The sequence below is a fragment of the Brachyistius frenatus genome, unplaced genomic scaffold, assembly GCF_029030835.1.
Source record: "Brachyistius frenatus isolate BFR_SWC_R1_liver_20210118 unplaced genomic scaffold, ASM2903083v1 Contig_3, whole genome shotgun sequence".
Taxonomy (NCBI): Eukaryota; Metazoa; Chordata; class Actinopteri; family Embiotocidae; genus Brachyistius; species Brachyistius frenatus.
In genome coordinates, this window is record NW_027210602.1 from 8413723 (window position 1) to 8439475 (window position 25753).

A 25753-nucleotide genomic window follows, 5' to 3' on the forward strand; every position below is an offset into this window, starting at 1 on the left:
GTGTGTGTGTGTGTGTGTGTGTGTGCGCGTGCGCGTGTGCGTGTGTGTGTGTGTGTGTGTGTGTGTGTGTGTGTGTGTGTGTGTGCACAAAAAGCTGCACAAATAGCACCAGGTCAGGACAGGTTGCTAGTGGCAACCTCCGATCTGACAAGCGTTGCCATGACAAACAAACAAAAAAAAAGCAGAACCCCATGAGAGTGGAGGGCTCTGTCACCATGGCAACAGCCAGAAACAACCAAAGCGCCTGAGGAGGAAGTGTGTGGGAGGGACGGAGGAAGGAAAAGAAAAGTCGGTGGGGAGTGAAAGGAACGCTTTCAGTCAAACTGTGTTCGTGTTTGTGGACTTCACCTACCGGACCACCAAATGCAGCGGTGTTGAGAGTGACAGTTCAGGAAGCGACCGTAACAAGTAGCAACAGGTTGGTCAGAAAAATAAATAAAGGAAACAGTAAACCACACTGAGCGAAAGAGACACTAATCAGTCACGGGGTGAAACGTCCGACTCCTGAATCACAAAAAACAACAACAACCTTGTTGCATGATGTGTGTGTTGCCGTGGAGATTTGAGTTTCCCTTTCCTATTTCAATCTGGTCTCATCTTTGCTGCAGAGACATGCATTTGTTACACCCCCTCCCTCCCCGCCTGCCTGGGATTCCTTAAATACATAAACCATTCATAACGCTGACAGACTTTGCCTTCTACAGGCTTCCGGTTATCTCAGAAGGGAGCGAGCCGAGGTTGAAAGCACAAACAGAGACGGTGGTGCGTGTCCGTGTGTCTACGTCGTGTATGCATGCATATGTGGAAGTGAGTCAGGGGCCGAGCTGCAGAAAGAAAGACCCAATTAGAAAATAAAAGCCAAGAGCTAACTTTGTTTTTTTTTTTTTAAATAAATTGGTGTTAATCAGTCTAATTAAAAAAAAAAAAAATGTAAGCCCAGTCTAAAGTTTAGACGAGTCTTAATCTGTTTCCATAGCTGGATGGCTGGTTATGTTCATGTTATGCTCTGTGTTTAGTCACGGGGAAGAAAAAGGCTGCAGAAAGTTGACAACCGGTGGCCAAGACCTCGTTAACACAAGCAGGAACACAGGAAAACGGCTTGTCTTGGCTTTAATGGAAACCAGATCATGCAAAAGAACCAAAAAAAAAAAAAAAAAAAAACAAGAACATTTGAGTGCTCAGTACCCCGGAGCGACATAATATCCACAGCCATAAAGAGTGCTGTACAGGAGGCCGCCGTGCGTGTCCCATCCCTCACACATCAACACTGCACACTAGTCAGAAGTACATTAGCTCATGTCTACTTTCAAGCGTAAATCAATAGTGCTCAGCCCTTAGGCACCTAGTTACAGAATCACACTAAAAAGCAGTTTGACAACAAGTTAAAAACTCTAAAACATTAGAACATTTCAAGATATCGAGCATTTTTCGTCTTTACAGGGGCTCTATCGGCAGGACAGGCCCTACGAAAGCGCAAAATCTGGCACCTTTGAATCGGTTAATCCTGGCTATTTTACATCTTTTTATCTTACATCCTTCACTTACCTCAAAAACAAAGAAGAACAAAACACAAAAGTGAAATCAGACTATTAGTACAACTTCTGTGGGTTCAGGCACGTAAAGAGTAGAAAGGAAAGAGGGGCTTTGATGAGTAGAAAACAGTCACATTTGGAGGAGGAGAAACATTCTGGATGTAAATGCACTGGTTGGTGATGGACGGTGATCAGACGCTTCAACAGCTGTCAATCAAAGATCTGGATGATTCACAGGAGTGCAAACAAACTGGGAAATGTGTAGCTGCGTGGTGAACGGCACCTTCCCCGCACTTCTAAAAGTGCCCTAAAAGGACGGCGCTAAGAGACAGTAAGGCTGAGTTTGAAGTGACAGCGAGGACAACTCTCTCCTTCCTCTATAAATCTTTCCCACTTAACGATGACCTAACGCATACAGATGACGCATAAAGCTCTATTTACTATCTGCCAGACCTCCTCCTGCTCCGCGTGACTTTCCAGCCGACTCACCGTTGGGGGAACGTGAGAGGAGAGCGGCTGCAGTGAGAGCGTATGACCATAATAAGACTCCGGTGGTCAAATTTTCAAATCTTAAGGCCGTCCTCATGGCGAATGAGCAATTAAATAGTGATTGTAGCAATATGTAATGGACTGGAGAGCGATTGAAATGCGACATAAAGCAAATCAAATATAGTCAAGAGCTTGAGGAAAGCATTAGGTTTTTGTCGACTAAATGAACTGTAAGACTAATGGATTTCAATCAACCTAGCGTTCTGCTTATTTAACGAGAAACAAAAGAGGAGAAAAACATTGGTTTTGTACCCATGCTCCATGTTTAACTGCTGCCAAAATGAAAAGAAAAAAAACTAAGAATGGAAACACAACAGACATCCTGCCTGAATTTGATCCTCTTTTCTCAGCTGTATTAATTCAGTTTAGTCTCACTTGACCGCTCAGTGAAAACAACAGCAAAGCAAACATCAAAAGGATACATGACAGGGAGAAAGTACAGTATAAAAAAAAAAACACACAGAATAATGCAGTCAAAAGTGCTCAAATAGGGAGTGTTATCATTTTTTTCTCTTTTTTTTCCATCTTATGAGGCAGACCTTTTTTTTTTTCTTGTTTTTTGTTTCTAACTGTGTCCTCTAGGGTCGGGTTTCAGGGGAGAGGAGAGTGGGTATGTGGGGGAGAAAAAAAAAAAAAAAAAAAAAAAAAGCAGCGAAGGAGGAAGTGAAAGATCGAGACCGACGGACGGCTCCGTCAGGTGCTGCGGAGGGTTCGGCTCCCGCTGCAGTGACGTAGCTTCTTGACCCCTCCCTCAGCTCCTGCTGGCCATCCATCTACGAATCTTAATTTCCTCCTCAGCAGCCGAGAACGGAGGTCTAACCCAGGCTGGTGATGTTGGCCCTGCCACCGGGAGGCGCCACGATGCGCTGGGTGTTCCGGCGAGGAATGTTGTCGTCAATCTGAGCACCTGTACGGGCAAATGGAAAGTCGGCTATTATTTAAACTCTGAAAGAAACACAGAGTAAAGTGATATTTCAGGTTTCAAGGGGTTTATTTGGTCAATTTTCTAACTGGCTCACTGGTTTATTATACCAGAAAGATCCTGGAAGTTTTGAGAAAGCAACACCATGTAACCGAGGTCTGAGTGTAATTAATCAACCCGGTATCAAACCAAAGCAGCCGTCAGTCTACTAGAGGAAAATGTGTCAGTGTCATGTTTTCCCTCCCCTTGGCGTGAAAGGTGAGGCACCAAAAAAACAAATAGTTAAGTTTAGGAAAAGATCATTGTTTGGGTTAAAAGAAGTCATTTTACATAGGTAGCATCAGATACGTCATGCAAGTTAAATGCAAATAAATTCACATTCACTCTTTGTACTCAAATGACGCCCTGGCATTAAAAACAAGCTGCTCATACACGAGTCTACTTTTCATGCCAAAGCCTCACAGTGTGTATTACACACTGGGCTGAATGAATGAAACTAAACTAAACGATGTGTAGCAAGCTAACATTTAAACAAAATGACATAACACATTTGACCTCGTAAGCATAACCACATTTAAAGAGTTCAACGTCAAATTATTTTTCAACATCCTGCACTACAGTTGTGTTGTCACAGAATTGTGTGCCTCTGTCGTTCAGCTTCTACCAGCTCTGTTCAGAGTGTTTGTATGTGACCAAGAAGACCGGGCTGGTGAAAGACACCCTGATGTCCCGGACGTGTGGAGTGGGCTATACAACACGGGAACAGACCAAAGAAATCGCATTGGAGTCTGATGTGCGGTTAAAAAAAATCATTGATGGTTAACTGAAGACACCCAACGATGGACTCTGCATAGATTTCACGTTACTACATCAAGAAAAGATCCATTTGTTTACAGTGACCGTTCAAACGGATTGAATTTGGTGCAATATTTCCCGTACACATGATGTCGTAGCTGGGCCTTTTGAAAAATGCCATGAAGGGCAGTCTTCATGTGTTCGTTTCCAACTTGAGGTTTTTTGTTTTTTTAAATGGTGAACTCCATAAATTGAACGATTATGGCATTAATGTAGCCGAACAATTCTCCTCGATGAGTTTGTTCATTACAATAGAATCGTGACAAAAACAGGAGTACCAACTGGTTCTGGACTGATGGTTGTTTGACTGACCTGATAGGCTGAAGCCGGACTGGTGCAGGTTACGGACGGGCTGGTTGGGCTGCTTGGCAGGTGAGGTCTTGGCAGAGGAGGCAGGGGTCATGGTTTTAGGAGTGACTGACACCTCACAGACGGGACCGTCATATAGGCCCCTGGGGACACCCCTCAGCTCGGCCAGCTGCATTGTGGGGAAAAAAAAAAAGACACAACAGTTGTGACGGAGAAAACTAACAAGGAAGTACTTCCGAAAGAAAGGTGGAGCCAATTCCCCAACAAGCTGCAGCATAATCATTGATGATTAGAAAAACAAAACAAATTGCAACAAATAAAAACGCTGGGCGTTGGGACCAGCTTTAATGTCAAACTGAAATGCAATTTTCGAGTCTTAGCCTTTCAAATGATGGACAAAATACCCTTTCCATCAACAAGGTTTGGCTGTTCAATGGACAGTGAATCCGCTACAAGGACTAAACGCAGCGAGAGAGGAGTCCTGTACCCTGCTGCGAGCTTTTATCCTCTTGTAGACGTAGTCAGGGAAGGGTTTGCGGGCCACGTAACGTCCCGACCCCTCCGTGGCGTGGAGGGTCCCCTCCTCCAGGACGATCTTCCCCTGACTGATCACCACCAGAGGACCACCGCGCACCTCTGTGCCTTCGAAGATGTTGTACTCCACAGTCTGTGGGAGGAGGACAGCGAGAACGTCACATCACTGCTTATTTTTTCCTTATTACAGACTATAATGACTCCACATTTTTTAGAACGTAAGAGGACTCTACTCTTAATAATAACAAAGTACAGTTCAAATTCAGTTGACGTGCTACACATGTCAGAACACTTAGTTACACGGTAAGAATAATACAGAAGAGAAGCGTTATGAGCGCTCACATTTTGCGTAAATGAACGATTGTAAAGTGCATTTTGGAGTTGAAAGACAGTTTATTCTCTCGTTGCCGTTTCTGAGGTAGTATAATCAATGTTCCTGTGGTGGTAAGTGTACATACAAGGGTCAACGATGTATATTAACTCAATAAAGCCAAAAACATAATCCTGCAATTTTAGAAAGGTTGTTCTAGAATACTCATCTAAAGTGCAATTGTCTCACTTCAGTCACAACAAATTTCTGCAAATATTTCCCAATAAAAGCCTTGTTATGAAAAGAAAGGCTTCTTTCAACTGAAACACCTAAGGGGCTTTTAATTTGAAATGGATACAGGAAGTATGGAGTATGTATTAACAGAATAATGCAGTAAATTTAACGGGGCAAACAGTAGAGGATCAAAACGGGGCTTCGAGGTGAGATTGTGATTCAATCAATACACCTTAAATGTCAATATGACAACTTTGAACATTCTGTCTTTACATGCTGCTGTAGCGGAAAACTTTCCCCTTGTGGGATCGAGATAAGAGATAAAATAAGATAAGATAATTCTTTATTAGTCCCGCAGTGGGGAAATGTAAAGGGTTACAGCAGCATAGTAGACAGTGCAAACCTTACAAACAAGAGTAAAAACAACATAGTACAAAAAAAAACTATGTAGCAAAATAAGTAATAAGAAATAAGTGATACAGTAATAAGTAAGTACAGTGTAAATCCACAATAACTAAATATGACTAGACAAATATGGTTTATACAAGCAGAATAATGTTTGAATTGCACGGTGTATTGTATACAATACAATACAGCCTGACAGCAGCAGGAAGGAAGGACCTGCGGTACCTCTCCTTCACACACCGGGGGTGAATCAACCGGTGGCTGAAGGAGCTGCTCAGAGCTGCCAGGGCGTCCCGCATGGGGTGGGAGGTGTTGTCCATCAGGGATGATAGCTTAGCCATCATCCTCCTGTCTCCCACCACCCCCACCGTATCCAGTGGACACCCCAGCACACTGCTGGCCTTCTTAATGAGCTTGTTCAGCCTCTTCCTGTCAGCCGCTTCCTGGCTTTGTAATCTCACACAAAAACTTGTCACGGTTCTGTGAAAAAAAATCTCAGTAGAGATCTCAGAGAAATTTCTCAGTAAACCTACAGTTCAACATGTGTGACACATTTAGAATTATTCACATCCAATATTTAATTTTTTTCAAAGAGCTGGGCTTATCCAGAAAAATTAAATTGTGCGACGTATCTATGCATAAAGCTAATGAGAGCTTGAAGAACATTTATTTCTGACTTTTATTTTGCTGTCTCTTGACTGGGAAGATCTCTCACCATGATCTCTGGCACGGTACTGTCCGTCTGACATTTTTAAAGCTACACGAGTCTGGAGATTTTTGTGCTTTTAGATTTGAAGCAGTTTAAAGTTCTTGCCCAACAGCCAACACCTGTGTTCCTGCGATGTTTTATTACGGCTCGTTGTAACTACAAACACTAGCCCCGATATGGTAAATCACAGCAGAAAAACCATCAAAGCAGAGATACATGATTCAGGAGTGATTCATCATCTCCACCTGCTTTCCCTCTATCATGAGATGAGCATGATGTAACCTCCTGTAAAGCTCATGCCCCTTCACATCACAGATTTATGAAAATCTTTATCTGAAAAACTGCCAGAGCGATGTTGATGGACTCACGCATGATGCATCCATGTAGAATTGCCAGAATGTGTGGATTATAGTGCACTTCTGAAAGGGGCTTAACTGATTTAACTCGCAGTTTTCAAAGTGTTCCCTCTGGCTTAATACTAATAACGAAACCGAGGCTAATCGTCGGGAGGGGGGCACGGAGGCAAACAGATCTCAGGCCAGAGGAGGAAGAAGTCGGGGCGTTGGGGTGGTTTCAGTGGCTGTGTGAGGACAGGGAGGGTGTGGAGGTTGCTGTGTGACCAGTTTGGAAACCTTATGACTGCTCTCTCCTAAAAGCTACCGGAGCTAAAGCTGAGGTCATGGCAATCTGGCAGAATCTGAGAGCCTGAAATGAGATCACCAGTAGGCTGGACTATCCTATGACACACACACACACACACACACACACACACACACACACACACACACACACACACACACACACACACACACACACACACACGCACACACACTCCAAATGAGCAATTTCTCCCATGAACATTAGCCTGTGATTTTCTGACCAAGCGGGATAAAAAGAAACCAAAAAATATGACGGGATTGAGCAAACATGATTCCAAGAAAATACACAGCTTTCGTCTCTCCGTCTTTCTGACACACTCACACACACACACACACACACACACACACACACACACACACACACACACACACACACACACACACACACACACACACACACACACACACACACACACACACACACAGTGATCGGCCTGTTAACAATCAGAAAAGATGTGTTCCAGTTCTCTGGCAGATTTTAAGGATGACATCACTCCCCTGACGCTGTGAGGCCCACACCCTGTTCAGCAGTCAGACGGCCATAAAACCAGAGTCAGCCTATACGACAAAGAAGTGGACTAACAAGATAGTTTATTGGCTATCATCAAATACATTAACTGAATTCTTGTTAATTACATCTATTACATACTAGAAGGTCTTTGTGTTTGGCATGAATAGTAAGATGTATTTTATGTAGACACACTGGCTCAATTTTTTTTTTTTAAGCACGACTTACTTTTTAATCTGACTTTTATTTTGAATTTTAAAGCCACTGCACATAGAAGGCTTTAACATTTGAAGACGAGGGGCCGTCCTTGTGTGAAGGTGTTAAAATGACCAGTTATGTATGAGTGAAGGTCGTACCGAGTTGTGGCTCTTAGCGGAGATGATCTTCGTGAAGTCTGGGTCCCAGAGCACCAGATCAGCGTCTGAACCCACGGCGATGCGGCCCTTGCGAGGGTAAAGGTTGAAGATCTTGGCAGCGTTGGTGCTGGTCACGGCCACAAACTGGTTCTCGTCCATCTTACCCGTCACCTGAGATGAATCAGAGCGGAGAGAGTGAGAATAATATAAATGTCACTGTCCTCCTTCCTTTTGGTTCCTGTTTCCATCTTCTTTTTGCCATTCATTTTCCTGCGTGTTAATTCAAACATTCTTGCACAACTGTGTATTTCACTCTTACATGAATTCGTTGTGCATTTGCCCCCCCCCCACACACACACACACACACACACATTTTACACCCCTGTCCCACATTCCTTTTCACATGGCAGATCATTGTGTCCCCTTTTGTTTCTGTCCACTCTAACACAATAGGTAAATGCAGGCTAATCTGAAGGGACTTTTTCCCACTAATCAAACGCATGTAAGTGTACATTGACGATGCACATGGATTGCATCAGTTGCGCAGAGCTTCTCTAACCGCTGTCCCATGCCAAAATTGCATGGCATGTTAAGCGCCCATGAAGGACTGCAGGGTTGGTATGTATGAGCTCATCTAATTTCTGCTTCATACGCATCCCTCATTCAGTTTAGAAAAATGTAATATAGCTTTTGATACATTCGTATATACCACCTTCCCACCTTGTTTGCTAATGGTTTGGAGTATCAGCCCATTTCATGTAGGCTGTCATTATTTGTCTTCCTTGAAATGTTCCAAAACAGCACGTTTTCTTAAAAAATGAATAAATAAAGAAATGATTTTGCTTTAATCTCAAAAGTTACTATTAAAGAAGGATGCTGGTAAATGCTCATTTGTTTGTCTAATGATGTTACTCCCTGTAGAACTAAGGGGCCAAAGAAAATTGTTTGCACAATCACAATTATGTTACGCAGCAGACACACACGCGCACACTTTTTGACGGATGGATGATTGGACGGACGGACGGACGGATGGACGGATAGACACACATACCACACACTTGTCCCAGATGATAGACATCCTCTCTTCGGTGCCATTGACGCCCTCAGGAATCAAGCTGAAGTCATCTTTGCCCACAGCACGCTGGGCGGTGTTGAAGGGACAGTGTGCACTTCCTGTCACCTGCAGGTCACCACTATGTAGAAATTTAAAAAGTTAACTGGGTTGTGTTAACTGCAATGCTCAGACAAAAAGTATTGCCCCCATACCATTGTTTTGCTGCGTCTCCACTTTGAATGTTGGGATCGTCTCTTACCAGGAGAGCAGGGAGTTGAGATAGTCTGGTGTGGTGGGGTCGGTGCTCAGGGGAGGGGACGTGACGTAGGCGGCTGCTTTGGCCCAGTTCTTGCTCCAGTAGTGTGAACCGTCTGTTCCCAGGCTTGCAGTGATTGGCTCTCCGTACACCACAGTGCCTGAAAGCCCAGTCACACTATAACATCAGGTCCTACATTTTGGTTGTTTTACTGGCATTACTTTAAAATATACTGCAGGAATAAACTTGAATGTTATTTTGTAATTATTATAATTGTAATTCCAAAAAAAAAATTCAAATAAGGGGTCAAATCTAATTGTGAAATACTGCAATGTCATTCAAACTGTACAGGAAATGAAGATTACATTCGCGCAAGATCAGAATAATGTTTGTTTTAGCCTCTTACCCTTCTTCCTGGCTTGAGCGATGACGTCAGCAGCGCTCTTGCTCATCACCTTGGTGATGTACAGAGGGCAGTTGGTCTGATTGGCCACAGTCACCGAGCGGTTAACAGCCTCTGCTTCCACCTGGAGAACAATAACGTTTTCTTTTAAGAGATAGGGCAAGTAAAAGTGCAGGAAACATGAGACCTGCTTCATGTTTTTCTCCCAACTGACCACCACATTTCCATCGTTTCACTCTTCTGCCTAACAATATTTTCTCCACTGCTGTTCAGTGTTTACAGTCTCATGCCAAAACCCATGTGTCATAAGTATCCCCCCTCCAGATCAGGACATCAACATCACTATCAGTATTCAAATCTCAATTGAAAACATATTTATTCTCATTCTAATTTCATGTTTACAGTTTTATAGTGTCTTCTCGTGTTTATCTTCAGGTGCTTTTGCTTAAAATTGGTTTTAATTTGTTTTCATTTTGTTTTTTAATCCTCAATTTAATGGCGTAATTTGTTTTAATGCTGTTTTTTTTTAATTCACTCTGACGTAGTGTAGCAAGTTTGTTACCTTTGGACTCTGTTTCCACTCTTTCAGATAAGCTACTTTAACCAGCTGCTAACTGCAGCTTCTTATTTAAAACACAGATGCGTATCGGGTGTCAATGTCCTCATCCAACTCATGGCATGAATAAATGCATTTCATAAAATGTTGGACAATTCTTTTAAGTGTGTTGCTGTTTTATTTATTTCCTTGAAGTCTGTTCTTCGTCCATAGCAACACAAATATGGTAAAACGCTTAAGATGGACTTCTTTTGACAAATGAAATGACAAACGAAATGTTCAAAGAAGGAAAGCTGTGGATTCTTCAACTTGTCTGTAATTTATTTTGGATCATGTTGCCTTTTGGGTAATTTTTTGTTTGTCCTCGTTATGCCTCATTTGCCAGAGGGTCCTCATAAGCTTTCAATGAAATCATAAAAAATGATGTATCACGATCCAGATTTGATTTACTCGATTCTTCCCCCTGTGCAGTGAGAAATCAGTATTTTACATCGCCTTAGGAACGAGATGATAATTACAAAAAAGGGGAAAAAAAATAACAGGAAACACAACTTCTAGCAGTATAACGCAGGTTGTTTGTATTAATTCTTAGAGCAGCTGCCTGGACATAAATCTCTAATTTGCTTCTGCATCTCATGTTCATAAGTAACAACCTTGATTTATGTAGGAAGGATGAGCTCTTATCTACATCGGCTGTAGGGCAGGATTATTCACATTAATCATGTGAAAGGTGAGCGTGTAGAGGATGTTCAGGTGTTTGTCAAGCTTCACTGTAAAACTGTCAGACACAAGCAGCTGTGCAGGGCGAGATAGGCCGCATGCTCTCATAACAGGGATACAAAGTCAAAGCACATTTCACCTCCTCGGGATGGCTCAACGCGTGTCCTTCAGGCCCGGTGATCCCCTGCTCCAGGATCTTGCGCTGCTCCTAAACACACACACACACACACACACACACACACACACACACACACACACACACACACACACACACACACACACACACACACACACACACACACACACACACACACACACACACACAGACAAATCACCATGGGAAATGCGAGATGTTGAGTCATGCACAGGTTTGCGCACATGTTCCTCATAAGCAGCCTTGGCAGAGCATGAAGAGCCAAGCGTGGCCATGACCTTCGTGAAGATTCATCCTCATCTGTTGGCTATTAGGAGGTCAGCGCTGAACATTTTGTGGAGAAAATGATGTGTCACAGCTTTTGTGCTCAACCAGCAGAGCTTTGAGACACAGATTAGGGCTTTATTTCACATTTAACGCCAATTTCTTTTTAAGGGCAAAAATCCAGCGGGAAAAAACAAACACGTCTTTTCATCTCTCTTAGTGGTATGAAGTGTCGTACCTCGGCTACAATGTCCCCGTTCTCAGCGTGAACCTGGGCGACGGCTCCCAGGTCGCGGATCACACTGAACACCTCGTACACCTGCAGCAGAGGGGAGGACACAGTCAGGGTTGTTCTTCAGACACAGATCTAAATTCTGCTCTTTATGTCTTTCACTGAGCTTCTCTTGACTGATGACTGAACTTTGTTATCAAAAAACAAGTATTACATGTTTGTTTGTTTTTATTTGATTTCTAATTTAATGTATAACAATAATTTTTTTTGGTTGAATTCTTATATTCCACCAGCTGTCTGAATGAATACTTAGCCTGAAGAAAGTCCTCAATTTAGACAGACAATGTGGTTGTGAGAGAGCGTGTATGGTGAGCTTTTTCTGGGAGATTGTTTTCTTTTATCTTTTGTTCTATGAATATCTCTACTTCATATATGTTGTGTCTCTCCTGCACTAAACCTGTCTTTGATCTAAAAGGTAAAAACACTCAATCTGATATGGGATTTTTGTGTCTGTGAGTTTTTGTACAGAAATTCATGGTCCCCTGAAGATGCGTCCTAATGAATGTGGTTCCCCTGACTTTTCCTCCTAAATCACCGACATGTTCACGTTTGTCTTTTTGAGTATTTGATGTATTGCGTTGAAATTTGCTGCACACAATCATGTCACCTTCTGGATGAAGTTCTTCTTGAAGTTTCATCAAGCACCATTATCAGGTCAAAAGTTTCATTTCAACTATGACTGAATACCAGCAGAATTCATGATTTTCCCATGAGCCTCCTTGTGTTTATTTCTAGTTATTCAATGCTAGCATGTTCACACTAAATTGGTGAACATGGTAAACATTATACCTGTTTACCATCAGCATGTTAGCTATGTCATTGTTAGTATGCCAACAAGCGGGTGTTAGCATTTAGCTCGAAGCCATCTGTGCAGTCTTGTTTTCTACAGAGCAGCACTCTCAAAGAGGAGGGACGCGCATGCTCAATTTTACAGTAATGTGATTGGTTGTTTCACTTTCAGTCAAGTGGCCCTTAAACCTACCCCTGACTTTATTTTGAACGCAACATAACAACCAGTCAGAGGCAGTGTCCCTCCCACTGATCCAATCTACCACCAGCCCTGTTCTGATGTGACATCACAATAACAATAAAATATTACTCATTTGTCTTATTATTTGCATCTTAAAAAAATTATTCTTCAAGGTGAGTTAAACTCATCTGTTATTGACTCATCTGCTGTTTTTTTCTGATTTTGTTCATAACGCAATTAACATTATTTTGTCATAATTAGTATTATTTGATTCAATGTCTGTTGCCAAGGTGATGCTCTTAAAAATGGTTTGCTTCGTGCAAAAAAAACAGACAGAAAATTTAAATCATATAAAACAGAAAACAAATTGCAGATTGTCAGAAAAATGACTTTAAAAGACAATTAATCAGTTAGGAAACTTGTTAAAAGATTTCATTTCATTTGGCCAATCTGTTAATGAACTAATCATTTCAGACGCTCTTTTTCTGCCATCAGTGCTGGATAACGGCTTGATTTACATCCTCTGTATTCTCTATAATCTGCCAGACAGTTATAATAATAATAATAATAAAGTGTGGTGACAAGTAACATGGACCCTGATTTCACTCAGTATGTGAGTCTCCCACAGTCTCATTGTTCAGGCAACACGATGAGTTCACAGACGGAAAACCAACGTGCTGGATGAGTCATCGTCTCCCTGCTGCAAAACATGCAACAACAAAAGAGGCGTCAGAATTTGACGTGACAGAGAACATGATAAACTGTGCGCTCCTCACACAGGTGCAAAGACCATCACAAATGTGTTTCAGTGGGGATTCCTTCGTTTTAAGTGCGAGTCAGAGAGACTTTTGTTACCCGTTCACTCGCCCAAGAGAAACACACAAGACAATCAGTGAGAGGAAGCGTCGCCAAGACAAGCAGACTCGCACTGTAACTCCCGCTGGCCTGCAAGAGCCATAATCAAGACTGAGATACGATTTATGTGATATTACAATATCAGTCTTATGTAGGCTAGCAATCTCCATCTCTGCTCCTTCAATCATGAATCATGTTGCCAGAAAAAACAGATTATTTTTCAAACATCTCGTCAGTCTGTGAAAAATATATTAAATACCTTTTTTGTTGTTTTAACTCAATTACTTTTCAGACAAATTTCCTGCAACACTGACAGTAACAATGGTCATTAAGCTAAAAGCAATTAGATTAGTGTAGATGTTGTTGTGTGCGGCTGCAAGTTTCGTGTTAAAGGATAATTCCAGCTTAATCCAATTTTAAGTAGGAGTAGCTGCAGCTGAATATGTGTAGAAGAAGAAGAAGAAGAAGAAGAAGAAGAAGAAGAAGAAGAAGAAGAAGAAGAAGAAGAAGAAGAAGAAGACTCACCTGAGCATCAGTCAGCTGGAAAATATCCTTATAAGCCAGGTAGACCAGGAAAGAGTTGACACCTGAGGAACACACGATGATCATGTAAAAATGCAGCACAGGGAGGTTTAAGAAATGATATAACTGCATGTAAAGAGGGACTTTAACATTTCTGATAATAATAATGAGTCAAGAGAAACAAACTAGAAATTAAGATTTTGAACAGGAGTAGAGGGAGGTGTGATCATAGATGATCCTAAAGTGGGACTGTAACACAGAAGCTTCCTGTCTCCCCTGATATGCTGCAAATTTACAAAATGTTAGTAATTTGTTTTGTGTCAATGTGACCACATGTTCAGGGGTGCAGTGAACATTTCAGCCTCTAGAGGCTGCTGATAAGTTTATTTTTGTTTTAATCTTGTCTGTCTTTGGTTGTGCTGCTTTTTTCTGCCAATAAGTAAATATAAACTATAATTCATTTAATATCTCTTTGGGATGCATCAATATAAAAACAATTTTAAACATTAGTTTGCCATGTGCACTTTGAAGCAATCCAATTGTAGGACTTTGATTAATAATAATCTCTTTTTTTTTTCAAACAAAACTATTGCTGGCCGACCAAAATGACCAAAGTTGCTTTGAGTAGCATTAAATATTTCTTGGTTTTTTTATTTTACTATTTTGCCTCTGGATGATTCTAGCAAAAAGCAATTGAAAGGTATAAATTTAAGGAAATGAAAGGTGACTTTGCATCGTACCGTGATCCTTGACGAGCGCCTCCATGTCCTCCTGGATGCCTTTGTGCCACTCGGTGATGTCTACGTGCAGCGAGTAGTCGCAGCAGGACTTGCTGTCGGCCCATTCACGCCACTGCTCGAAGGCCGAGATGAGGCTGACGCCAGGCTCAGGAACCACGTGGTCAACTGGACACACACACACACACACACACACACAAACACACACACACACGCGCGCACAAACACACACACGGTCAAACTGTGACTGTAACTGCTATTAATTGTTACCCAGCTCTATTAATGTTGTGTCTAAACCTGAGACTGATGTAGTTCACACCTGGAGGCCAAATGTGTTACAAAATGTGTCCAAGTGACCACTTGTGGGGCAAATTGATCTTTAAAGATGACCAGAAACACGACTCCTGTGTCTAACCACACCAGAGCCAGAGATCAAAACACTAACCATCATCTGCTCGCAGTTTCCAGCACACAAACTCACAGTGGTCGGGCTCAGGATGTTTTCAAACACGTTCTTTTTCATAGTTTTCATACACGTATGACTGAACACAAGACATCAGGGGTCAGCCCGTGTGTTCACATTATGACTGTGACAAACAAATACTTTCATAAAATTAATGTCAGCTGTTTCTTCAAACGACTGATTCATTATCCACTTTGTAAAAAGTCAAAACATAATTGTTTTGTCTCGTTTAATTGTCTATTCGTCATCTCATCAGTTAATCATTTCATAACCGTTTCAGTTCCACTACATGTAACCGCACTGAACTGAGCTGAGCGACCAGAACCCTGTTTTGTATGTCCAGAGTGGAATCAGATCCTTTTCATTAAGCCACAACCTAGTGTGTAATCGAATTAATTGTTACGTGACGTCTGAGCTCCAGATCTGTCTGACCCTGGGTGGGTCTGCAGCACTCAGCTTTTAGCCCGCAGCAGCACGCAGGGGGAGTTTGTTTTTGCTGCCAGGAGGAGGACGGAGCAGCTGCTGAGTCAGCAGAGCGAGAGCCGGTGTGGCATTTAAAGATGACGTTTTCATTTAGCTTTGTTTTCTTTTGACATTACATCACCTTCATTTAGTTTTACATTTTTTACAATGACAAAATAGCAACACCAAACCACTGTTAGGCTGAGATTTAATAGAATATAGTTATATACTGTCTGTTTTATTAGATAAGAAAATAAGAATGGATAACAACTTTATTTAAACAAATCAAAATCAATGATTGATAATCAAATAGAGGATAAAACTAAAAAAATCTGGGTACTTTACCAACATTATACTGAATCCAAAGTGGCCCTGATGATCAGAACCGACCTAGTACAAGGATATAACAACAATATACACGCAATATGAATTAAACGTAGCAAAAGAGAGATTTATGAAAAGGAATATGTTAAATACAAGTTTTTGCACTTATGCTTATGTTCCAAATTCAATAATTTAGAGTTTTTAAGTGACCTGAGCTTCATGACTTTAGACTTAAAGAGGAAACAAACTCAGGCAGAACCTGCTGACGACACACAGCAAAAAACTGGGCTGAGATACGATTGAAATATTGTGAAATCAATAAGACAAAACTAAGAATCCTAAAATACATGAAAAGGCTGCATTAAATACTGGAGAAGTAACCGATGTGCCCGTCTGTCCAAAGGGGAAGTTAGTTCCAGCAGTCAGCGCTTCGTGTCTCTGAGTCCTCAGAGGTTTCATATATCGGCTCATGAACAGGCCTGCCGTCCTTCCTGTCCTCCTTAAGATATTTTCAATTAGAGCCAATCAGTGAATGAAGAATCACTGCAGACACCAGGAAGCACTCAGACACCAAACTGACGCTTTAGCTCACCGATGATATTTAATCACACGTGTTTCTGATGAAAGACTTACTGATCATGGTGGTGCCTCCAGCCAGCGCCGCCTTGGTGCCCTGGTAGAAGTCGTCGGCGGATATCATGCCTCGATCGGGCATCTGGAAACGCGTGTGCACGTCGATGCCGCCGGGCATCAACATGCGACCGTGGGCGTCGATGGTTTTCACCCCACCAGGCACGATAAGGTTCTCCCCGATTTGTCTGAGGACAGAGAAAAGAAGATGCATTTAAATACCAGCTGAGAAAACCTGCCATTGAAATGACCAATATTATTACTGCTGGTAGATCTACATCTTTTATTAATACAACAGATTTTATTACTTTGATCTTTTTTCTTTGCACTAACCTATTATGACTCTTCTTCCTGAAACAGCTGCCCTCATACATACTGTCCCCTCCTCAGCGATTCACCACTGCTATTCATAAATTCAACAAACGTACAGTCACTGTGTCTGTTGGGAATTCTTTTTATTGTTTTTATTGTTTTTTATTTGGTTTTATGTTCTATGTTTTGTCCTGTCTTAGGGTTTACATGTCTTCTCGATCACTACTCAACTCTTGCGTCTTGCGTTGTTTTTGTCCTTTTTTTTCTTGTCAGTGGTCTCATGAAAAGAATACTGGCAGGAATAGAGATGTATTTTATATTAAGTTCCCTTTGAAGAGGAGTCACACAACACCGACCTATAAATATTGCAAGTATGTATTGGCCTATTAAGATTGTTAAGAAATGTTCCCACAGCATAAGAATGTACTTTTAAAGCTTTAATTAGATATATAAAAAAAAAAAAACTGCAAATGATGTTTAGAGTCAAAAGTGAATCATTTCCTGAAAGTATTCAAGTGCTGTGACTTAATAATATTCCATGTGACTTGACAGGAGTCTTCAGGTTTCCTTTTTATTCATCATTGAATCAAAGTTAATTTAAGATGGTGAATTTATGGAGCAGTTGTAGTTGAGAGCTGAAAATGTGCAGCAGACTGGGAGTTTTGGAAAACAAATATTTAAATAATGTAATAAACATATGGAGGACTAGCATTGATAAGAATGACATGTTGGTATTCTTAAGGTATTGATCATGTAACTGTTCCATCTGTTTGCATTTTGGACACCAAATAGTGCCATGTGTGCGTATTGGACCAATGATGACTTGTTTAGCTTTAGCCTACGTTTTGTTATAAGGTTGTGTTATTTTCTTCTGTGGTGTTTTTTTTTTTTTGGAGGTAACTGTATATTTGCAGGTGGAAACAGAAGTTAACAAAAATGTATCTCATCTTAAGGTCTATTCAGTCGACAAGCCTTTTAAAAGTGCTCAGAAGAAAGTGAAAGCTACATTTACAAGGTAGCTGGGCAGAATGTGTTTGCTGAGGAAGACCATGTGGTTCATGAGAAAGCTCAAGAACAGGTACTAAATGGACCTTTAAGTGAAATTTTCCAACCCTATGTATATTTTTATAATAGCTCACCCAAAGCAATTCAATATTTGTTTGTTTTTTTCAATGTAATGGTGCTGTAGTGAAACGATTGCATTTCCACTAATATTGTATTTGTGTTCTTTTAGTGTCGAGTTGCAGTAATGACAAAAGACAAGTGATGAGTAAAGACAGATGCTTCTTTGTCATCTTGTCAACATGATCAATTTGGGGATTTAATGAACAACCAGCAGCTTGAAGTAAAAGCAGTCCACTCACTTGATGACTCCATCCTCCATGTAGATGTCAGCGCAGAAGGACTGGTCATCATTCACTATCTTGGCTCCTTTGATCAGGAGACGGTCACTCTGGAAGAGGATAATGATGATTAGTCACTGCACATTTTAAAGCATTAACTATGTGATCAGGAAGTGCTCAAGTAAATCTGTGGTGCCCAGACGCTGCAACAGACCTGAACTGGTGTTTGGGATTTCATACACGCCTATAAAAAAATAGGCTTATGAGGTCGAGTATCCGATGGCTTGATTGGACGCAGGATTAAAGGTGTTTGATGAAAGACACTTTGGGAAATGTCACATAAAGGAGTGGATTGGCACTTGCAACGAAACCTAGACACTCAGGACCTGCTGCATTTACAAAGCAGCCTCTGCTCGGTCTTTTTCAGATTGCGTTCTGATAAGAAACACATGACTGTGCAATATCTGTCAAATGGGTGGAGGCGGGCAGGCAATGACACTCAGAGCTGAGAGTTTGTCATGTTTGGATCATCACCAGGTTTCTGTGTGGAGCTTTTAACACTTTTTATCATGTCAGGAGGGAATTAGAGAAGAGAAAGAGAGACTGATTATAGGAAAAAAAAAGTGATGCAGAGAGGATGGAAGAGGGGCAGGATGCACAAAATGATCTCTGAATCAAGAAGAACACACTTTTGTAGGTGCTGTTGTTCCGAAAGAGGAGCAGACTCAGCAGAAACAAACATGTTCATCACTGCTCCTGCTGCTGGTGGATTTTTCTCAGCTCTGCTTGAGCAGCTAAATTAGGTGAAGAATTCAGTGTTGGGACAATAAAGACAGCAGCCCGCCTGCAGACACACCCGTCTGTCCCCTTCATGTGGTAGAGTTGTCACAGTAACAGACATGAGAGAAGCCAATCAGAGCACGGCCATATAATCAATCATCCATGCCTCCTGCTGCTCTGCCACTTGTCTCTATGCAGGAGGGAGGAGAGAGGAGGAGGAGGAGGAGGTGGAGGAGGAGAGGGGGGGGGGTCCGCCACCTCAACAGCCCCTCGCTCCCTCCCTCGAGTCACCCCGGGGGCCCCGGCCCTCTCTCCAAAAAGGGAGTGGCAGCTCTGGTCACAAGGACTCCAGCATCCCCGGCTAACAAAGGCCGCTCTGTTCGAGCCGCTGCCACTAGCTGCTGCTCAGCCAGCAGCTCTGGCCCTGAGAGCACAACTGCTGCTCCACCCTGCGCCTCCACACACACACACACACACACACACACACACACACACACACACACACACACACACACACACACACACACACACACACACACACACACACACACACACACACACACACACACACACACACACACACACACATGCATTACAAATATTACCTCATGCTTTAAAATATCCTTTCATTTTTTTTAAATAGATTTCAGTCATCCGATTGCTCTGTCACACGTGTAAAAAAACAAAAATCATCTTGGAGCAGGTGGAATTTATTTTTTGGTACATGATGGGACCTCTGATTCATTCCCACACCACCACAACACATGCATTTTCTATCTGTTTTAGGTGTTACTTTTGTTTTTGATTGCTTTACTTGTGCACTTTCTGTATGATTAGTCAAATAGTAATCTTTTTTATATATATATATATATATATATATATATATATATTCTAGAGTTCCAGAATCTCAAATGTTTGGATTTGTCGTCTTCAACGCTGAATTTAACGCTGATTCAAGTGAGATCACTTGAGGACAGTCATCGGGTTCACAGCTCCCTCTGGAGCCACAAAAACGTTTAAGCAACCTTTTTTCCACATGCAGTAGCACTCCTCAATACAGACGTTAATATGTGCCACCAGTGGAGTTCCTCTGTGCTCTTTGGAGCCTCAAACTATGGATTTGTTCAGCTGATGTGGATAAAAAAAATAAGAAGGTTTTATCCATCCAAAGTTCCTAATATCTGTCATACTGTTCTCAAACTTCTTACATCTGCGGCTACAAAAACATTCAGTGAAGAGAGGATGACACCCACAAACACAGTAAACAATCTCCCAGCACACACTTCAGCCGACTGCCGCAGCAGATCTGGAAAATGCCTCGCAGTTGTCATCTAAAAGGTGTGGCGAAGCTCTGACAGCGCTGATAGAACTAACGGAAATAGATCATGTGGTAATCTTCGATGTGTGCGGAGCAGACTGGCCTCGCTCCAGCCCACTGCTGGCCTCCGTTCACCCCAACAACTGCTCTGAAATACGCCGTTACATCATGTGCCTCATCATGACTGTCATTATTACATTACTCAGTAGAGTTTGCCAGGAAGCTGCAGCGGCGCTCATATTATTGTTTCTTTTCAGAAACAATTACTTATTTCTGATCTGTGAAATAAGGCTGGTTTTTTGATGTAGAGGAGAATGATTCTGAGAAAACTACTTGCCCTGAATCCAGGATTGTGAAATCATCTGCTGTGAATGTCCGATTGTACTGGAAGTGTGCCAAAAATGACAGTGACCTTTCCTTCATGGGAACCTCTTACAGAGCGCACAAACAGGATGCAGACAAAGCTCAATAGGCTCACTGTTACTACACTGTCGTGTTTTCATTCCACACCAATGTGTAACCTCATTGATATGGCATACCGGGCAACAGTTGGACCGGCATAAATTTAAAAAAAATACCAACTGTTTTAAAGCTCTTTGTACAATGTTTAATCACTCATTGATTATTTTGAAGGCAAACACTTTGCTTAACCTTCCACTTCGACCTCCTGTGTTTCCTCGAAGACCACTTCCTGGAAAAGGCCTTACTGTAAGCATTGGAGGCAAACATGGCTGTAAAGGAAGCCGGCCGAGTGAGTGTAACGCTGGATTTTACGTGAGAACAATACAAAAGCGAGTCTTCTCCGATACTAGCAGGCGAGCAGGATTCTGGTTGGCATCAGTTATAAACAGCAAAACAACACATTAAGTATAAAAAAGATGGATACGGGTGAACAAAAGTCTGTATCTATCTATCTGTATCGGTAGCCATCCGAAAAGCATAAAACACGCGTGTAAAAAGTCTGGCAGCTTATTTTAGCAGATTTTTTAGGTCTATTTTTAGGCTTTAGTGACTACTGAGGGACACATCTGTCTGTTTAGCTCATAAATGCTCCACTTTGTTTACTGCTGGGCACGTAGTGTAAAATAGGTTTTGTAGTGCTTTTGTGCTGAGACCAGCTAAGACCAATGCAAGAAGGGAGTAGGGAGCGTAGACCAATACAGTCGTGGGCTGCAAAACCAAAACAATTAGCTGAAAGAAGATAAAACGCGCCGTAGATCTGAGGAAAACTGCAGATTCAGGGGATATTTCTATGCTGGTTTACATAAGTGATGTGATACATTTTTAATGCTGAAATATTGATTGTGTAGCTGCTTTAAACAATTCAAGTACGACTAATGCTGAAGGCTGCAACTTATTAAAGTAACAGACTGATGATGATGTACTGTGGTGGTATCGATTTTCATACAGCCAAGTGTATGCATCTCAAGCTATGCTATGCTATTATGATATTAAAAGCACGTCACGTGTCAAACACAGTCACAGCAGCACACAGGTGAAAACACTCCGCAGAAGAACTGAGACGCCTGTTGACTGAGAAGACAGACAGAGTTTCATAAAATCCGGACGAAATCAGCTCGGGCGCGGTGAAAACGTCCACCAGACGTAACCCGGCAACGTTGTTGTGTGTTGCTGTCCAAATGGAAAATATCCTGGGAACATTAGTGAAGTCAGGTGGAGAACGCTGCCAGGTCGGACGTTCAGCACTATGATTTATGGGTGTCCTGGAATAGTCAAAAACCAGTCTGTTACCAAAATCATCTCCATGCATGTTCAGTCAACTGCTGTGAAAACACACAGAACAGAAGTCTTCCAAAGTATTTGGCAAAACAGGAAATAAAGTCATTCCCAGAACGGTGATCTGTAAATTAACACCCTGGCCACAAAACTACAGCACGGATCAACTGCATACAAAAATATATTACAGCAGCAATTTTGTTATTATATATAAAACAGACGCTGGGAGCTTTGGATGAATATATCGCATCAAATCAAATCAGCAGAGAGGTTTTTAACACATGACTAGACACTAATTTAACTGCTGATAATTTCTGAAAATTTCACCAAATATTTCCTCTTGAGTACTTCAACTTTACTTAAGTTCTCTTTGACTATGACAATAACTTTATTTAATTCTGTTTTTGTCTATGACAAGCTCCTAAATCAAAATCCTACAAATGCAAAAATGTACTTAAATTCTCTCTTTAGCTGCAAAAATAGAATTTCAATTCTTTCCTCTGCATCAAAGAAATTCACTCAACGATCGTTTCCTGCAGTCTGCTGAGGACAAAGTGCAGCCGGAGGCACCGCGATCCTCTTACTCAACAACACTCTCCGGTGTTCAGATGCTGATTGGTGACTGAGTTCATGTACACACATGCATGCACACTTCTCACTTCTGGCTTTATGAACGGGAGGGGGGGGGGGGGAGATGCTGAATGAAGTTGAGTGCTGAAAAAAATGAAGCTGAGCCGACGGGTGTCTGATTTGGACACTGGTGCGCTGTGTGATGTGACGTGACGTGTGGAGAGACAGCGCTCCAGCTGCTTTGAACTGAAATGACAGCGTGAACAGGACGAAGCCCCCCCATCAACAAAACTACACGCACACAAACGCACACTGAGCTGTCATCGGGGCAACTACCGTAGCACAGGTGTACTAGAAAACTACCAAATGATCCCTGATCCGCTGAGGATTGTAGTCACAGAGACCTTAATCCAGGACAGTCTTATTATAGCCTCGCTCTATTTTTACCCCCCCACCAACTTCAACTACACCAAAGGTGCCTTCACTTTCCTAAAAAAAAAAAAAAGAGCCTTTCTCTTCATGTTTGTCGTTTCTTTTATCTGTTTTTATATCCTCCATTGTGCCGCAAGACACATCGAGCCAAACTGCTGTTGTTTGGAGCAAAAATAACTCGGCCTGCCTCACAGAGCTGAAAGTGACAATTCGTTGATTTGTTATTCAAAAGAAACGTATTTAAATGAAAAATATCTGATGATCTGATGATTAGATTTCTGGTATTTCTTAAGCAAAAATGGCAAAAAATTCTTCCAGTTCCAGCCTCTCAAACCTTAGTATTTCCCTTTTCCCTTGTATTCTCTTCTGTATTTATTATTTTTCTGAGTTGTTTACTCTTTGAAATGTGAACAAAAGAGTGAAAAATGTCCATTAGGGGTTCTTCAGATTGCTTATTTTGTCCCACCACTAGTCCAAAACCCAAAGATGATTCAATTTACAATGAGATTAAACAGAGAAGCAACCACAATACTGCACATTTGCACTTGATAAATGACAAATTGACAATGAATTGATTATTTGAGTGTTTGTTTTTTAAAACCAATCATGCAATTTGAAGAGATCCACTCTTGTTCGTATTTATATTAGACATTTTAAAAACTAAATAAATAATTGATTAATGACTAATGTTAATGATAAAGTTGCAGGCCTCCTTGACTTCAAGTTTATTTCCACCGCACACATTTGATCGCTGCTCTGGCACTGTGTAAATCTGGAAGTGGAGTCACAGAGAAGCCCCACTTCCAGGTGGTGAACTTGCAGAAGTTCATTCATATTTAATGAGAGTACGCCCCTGTCTGTGCAGCTGACCCAACTCCATCTGGCTGAGAGCCGGCTGTACTGTTACAGTGTGCGGACACCAGCGCTCCACCCGTAATGACTGGAGACTGATCAAAGATTCAAATTCAGCATGATAAGTGATTTTAAACTGATTTAACTGGTGTATGCAGAAGGACACAGAACAATGAGTTCCTTTGTTTCAGCCTTTCCTGTTGAGTTTTTATTCAATTTAACCTCATTAATTTCCTCTGTGGGTCTGTTTGGTTAAATAAGATCATCCTCTCCTCACACTGACCCCTGCTCAGTGAAGAAGCCCAGCAGCTGTAGTCGTGAGTTTGTTACCTGAAGCTCACGGGTACTAAAAGACTCGTTCTTCTATTCAGCGGCTACAGTCTCGTGCAACACCTTCATCGCACTCTTCCCTGATATGAACGAGTGCACGACTGAAATACTGCAAGTGAAAAAGGCCCGCAGGTGATACGTTTTACAGAAATCAGTTCTGTCTCTGACCCACTTTTTTTGTTCTTTCATGCACCCATCAAGAATAGGAAGTCTATCCATTTAGATCTGACTTAATCACTGTTGGGACTCCAGCACCTACTAATCCTCTGATCTTTCCACCAAACAACTGCTGCCTCTCTCAAACACTCCAGAGAGAGAGACGGTAGAGAGGAAAACGATTCACCTGAGAGCTTCCATCATATCAACCCAGTCCAAAATGTTTCTAATCATCAGAAGTACATATGAAACTGGAACTAATACCTAATAACAACTCACACAAAAAGCTAATAGCTTTAGTGTGCTTCAAACATTCACTATTATAGAGTTGAATGTGAGACTTTGTCTCTGTTTGATTAGCTTCTTTCCATCTGCAATAATACACTTTCAGTACAGTATAATGTAGTGGTAGTGTGTGTTTTAAGATCAGGGCTGCAACTACTGAGTAGTTTAATCACACCGCTCTCTGCGTTGATGTGCAATAGATATTTGGTGCAGAACTACTGTATTATATTTCATCTTAGGGGGCTAAACGGGGCAGATTTGAACATGCAGATATCCTGTTTCCATTGGTCGACTTGTTAGACACCTCAGTACGCTGTACTATAAGCGCTAATGGACCCTGTGTCCTATAGAAGCTACTACCTGACCACAATCGTACTGGTGTCCTGACGTCAGCCTCTATGGGGAGAAGGACTGTGGACCCCTCCGGCCCCTCGGCCTGGATGACCGCTGGATAATGGTGTTTTATTTTGTAGTGCACCTTTCTATTCCCTCTGAAATCCCAAAACAAGACGGCGCAGCCACGTCTGTTCAGCTTTTGACCGGCATCGTCTGAGCCATCTTTTGACATTTGAACCCAATTGCTTCACTTCTCCGACATCAGCATGAAAATACCCACTGCCCTCCTTCATGATCCTACATGCATCTTCCCCTCATTACACAGCTGAAAGGGGAACATGGAAGGAAATAGGACCCACTGTCCCCTCCCTTCCCCGTCTCCCCTCCCTTCCCCACCCTATTCTCTCTACTTTCCATTGAACCACCACCATCCCTGCAGCTCCCGCTATGAATTCAGGGAAACGATCTGCACCACAATGACACAGTTAGTGTGTCTTAAAAAGCTTCTGCGACGCTTAAAAAAACATCAAATCCAGCAATCGGAGCTTGTTTTAAGGTGGAAGGAGAGTTCTGGAGGGGAAATCCAGCCGGTACTGAGCGTTAGCGGATGCGGGGAAGCATTTGCTCTACCAGTTGGTGTGCAGCGATACCCGGCCACCAGACACACCATCTAACAAAGACCACCGGCGTGAAATCTCCGCTGTCACGCATACTGTGGACAAAGAGTGGCAGACTGAGAGTGAATCGGCAACAGAAAC

The 25753-nt window shown here is 41.9% G+C and overlaps 1 protein-coding gene across 3 annotated transcripts in view; it reads right to left on the reverse strand.

Moving 5' to 3' along the window:
• Positions 1-1093: 1093 nt before the first annotated feature.
• The window catches only part of dpysl2b (dihydropyrimidinase like 2b), a 28563-nt gene continuing 3903 nt past the window's right edge, over positions 1094-25753 (reverse strand). For all 3 annotated transcript variants that reach the window (XM_069705287.1, XM_069705297.1, XM_069705306.1), the window contains 13 exons: positions 18221-18309; positions 16548-16732; positions 14669-14833; positions 13932-13993; positions 11528-11608; positions 11011-11079; positions 9599-9719; positions 9196-9352; positions 8934-9075; positions 7883-8053; positions 4655-4834; positions 4171-4336; positions 1094-2988 (listed from right to left, as the gene is read on the reverse strand). In XM_069705287.1, coding sequence (XP_069561388.1) covers positions 2897-2988; positions 4171-4336; positions 4655-4834; positions 7883-8053; positions 8934-9075; positions 9196-9352; positions 9599-9719; positions 11011-11079; positions 11528-11608; positions 13932-13993; positions 14669-14833; positions 16548-16732; positions 18221-18309 — 1680 coding nt within the window. In that variant the 3' untranslated portion in view covers positions 1094-2896. The remainder of the gene's footprint in view (positions 2989-4170; positions 4337-4654; positions 4835-7882; positions 8054-8933; positions 9076-9195; positions 9353-9598; positions 9720-11010; positions 11080-11527; positions 11609-13931; positions 13994-14668; positions 14834-16547; positions 16733-18220; positions 18310-25753) is intronic.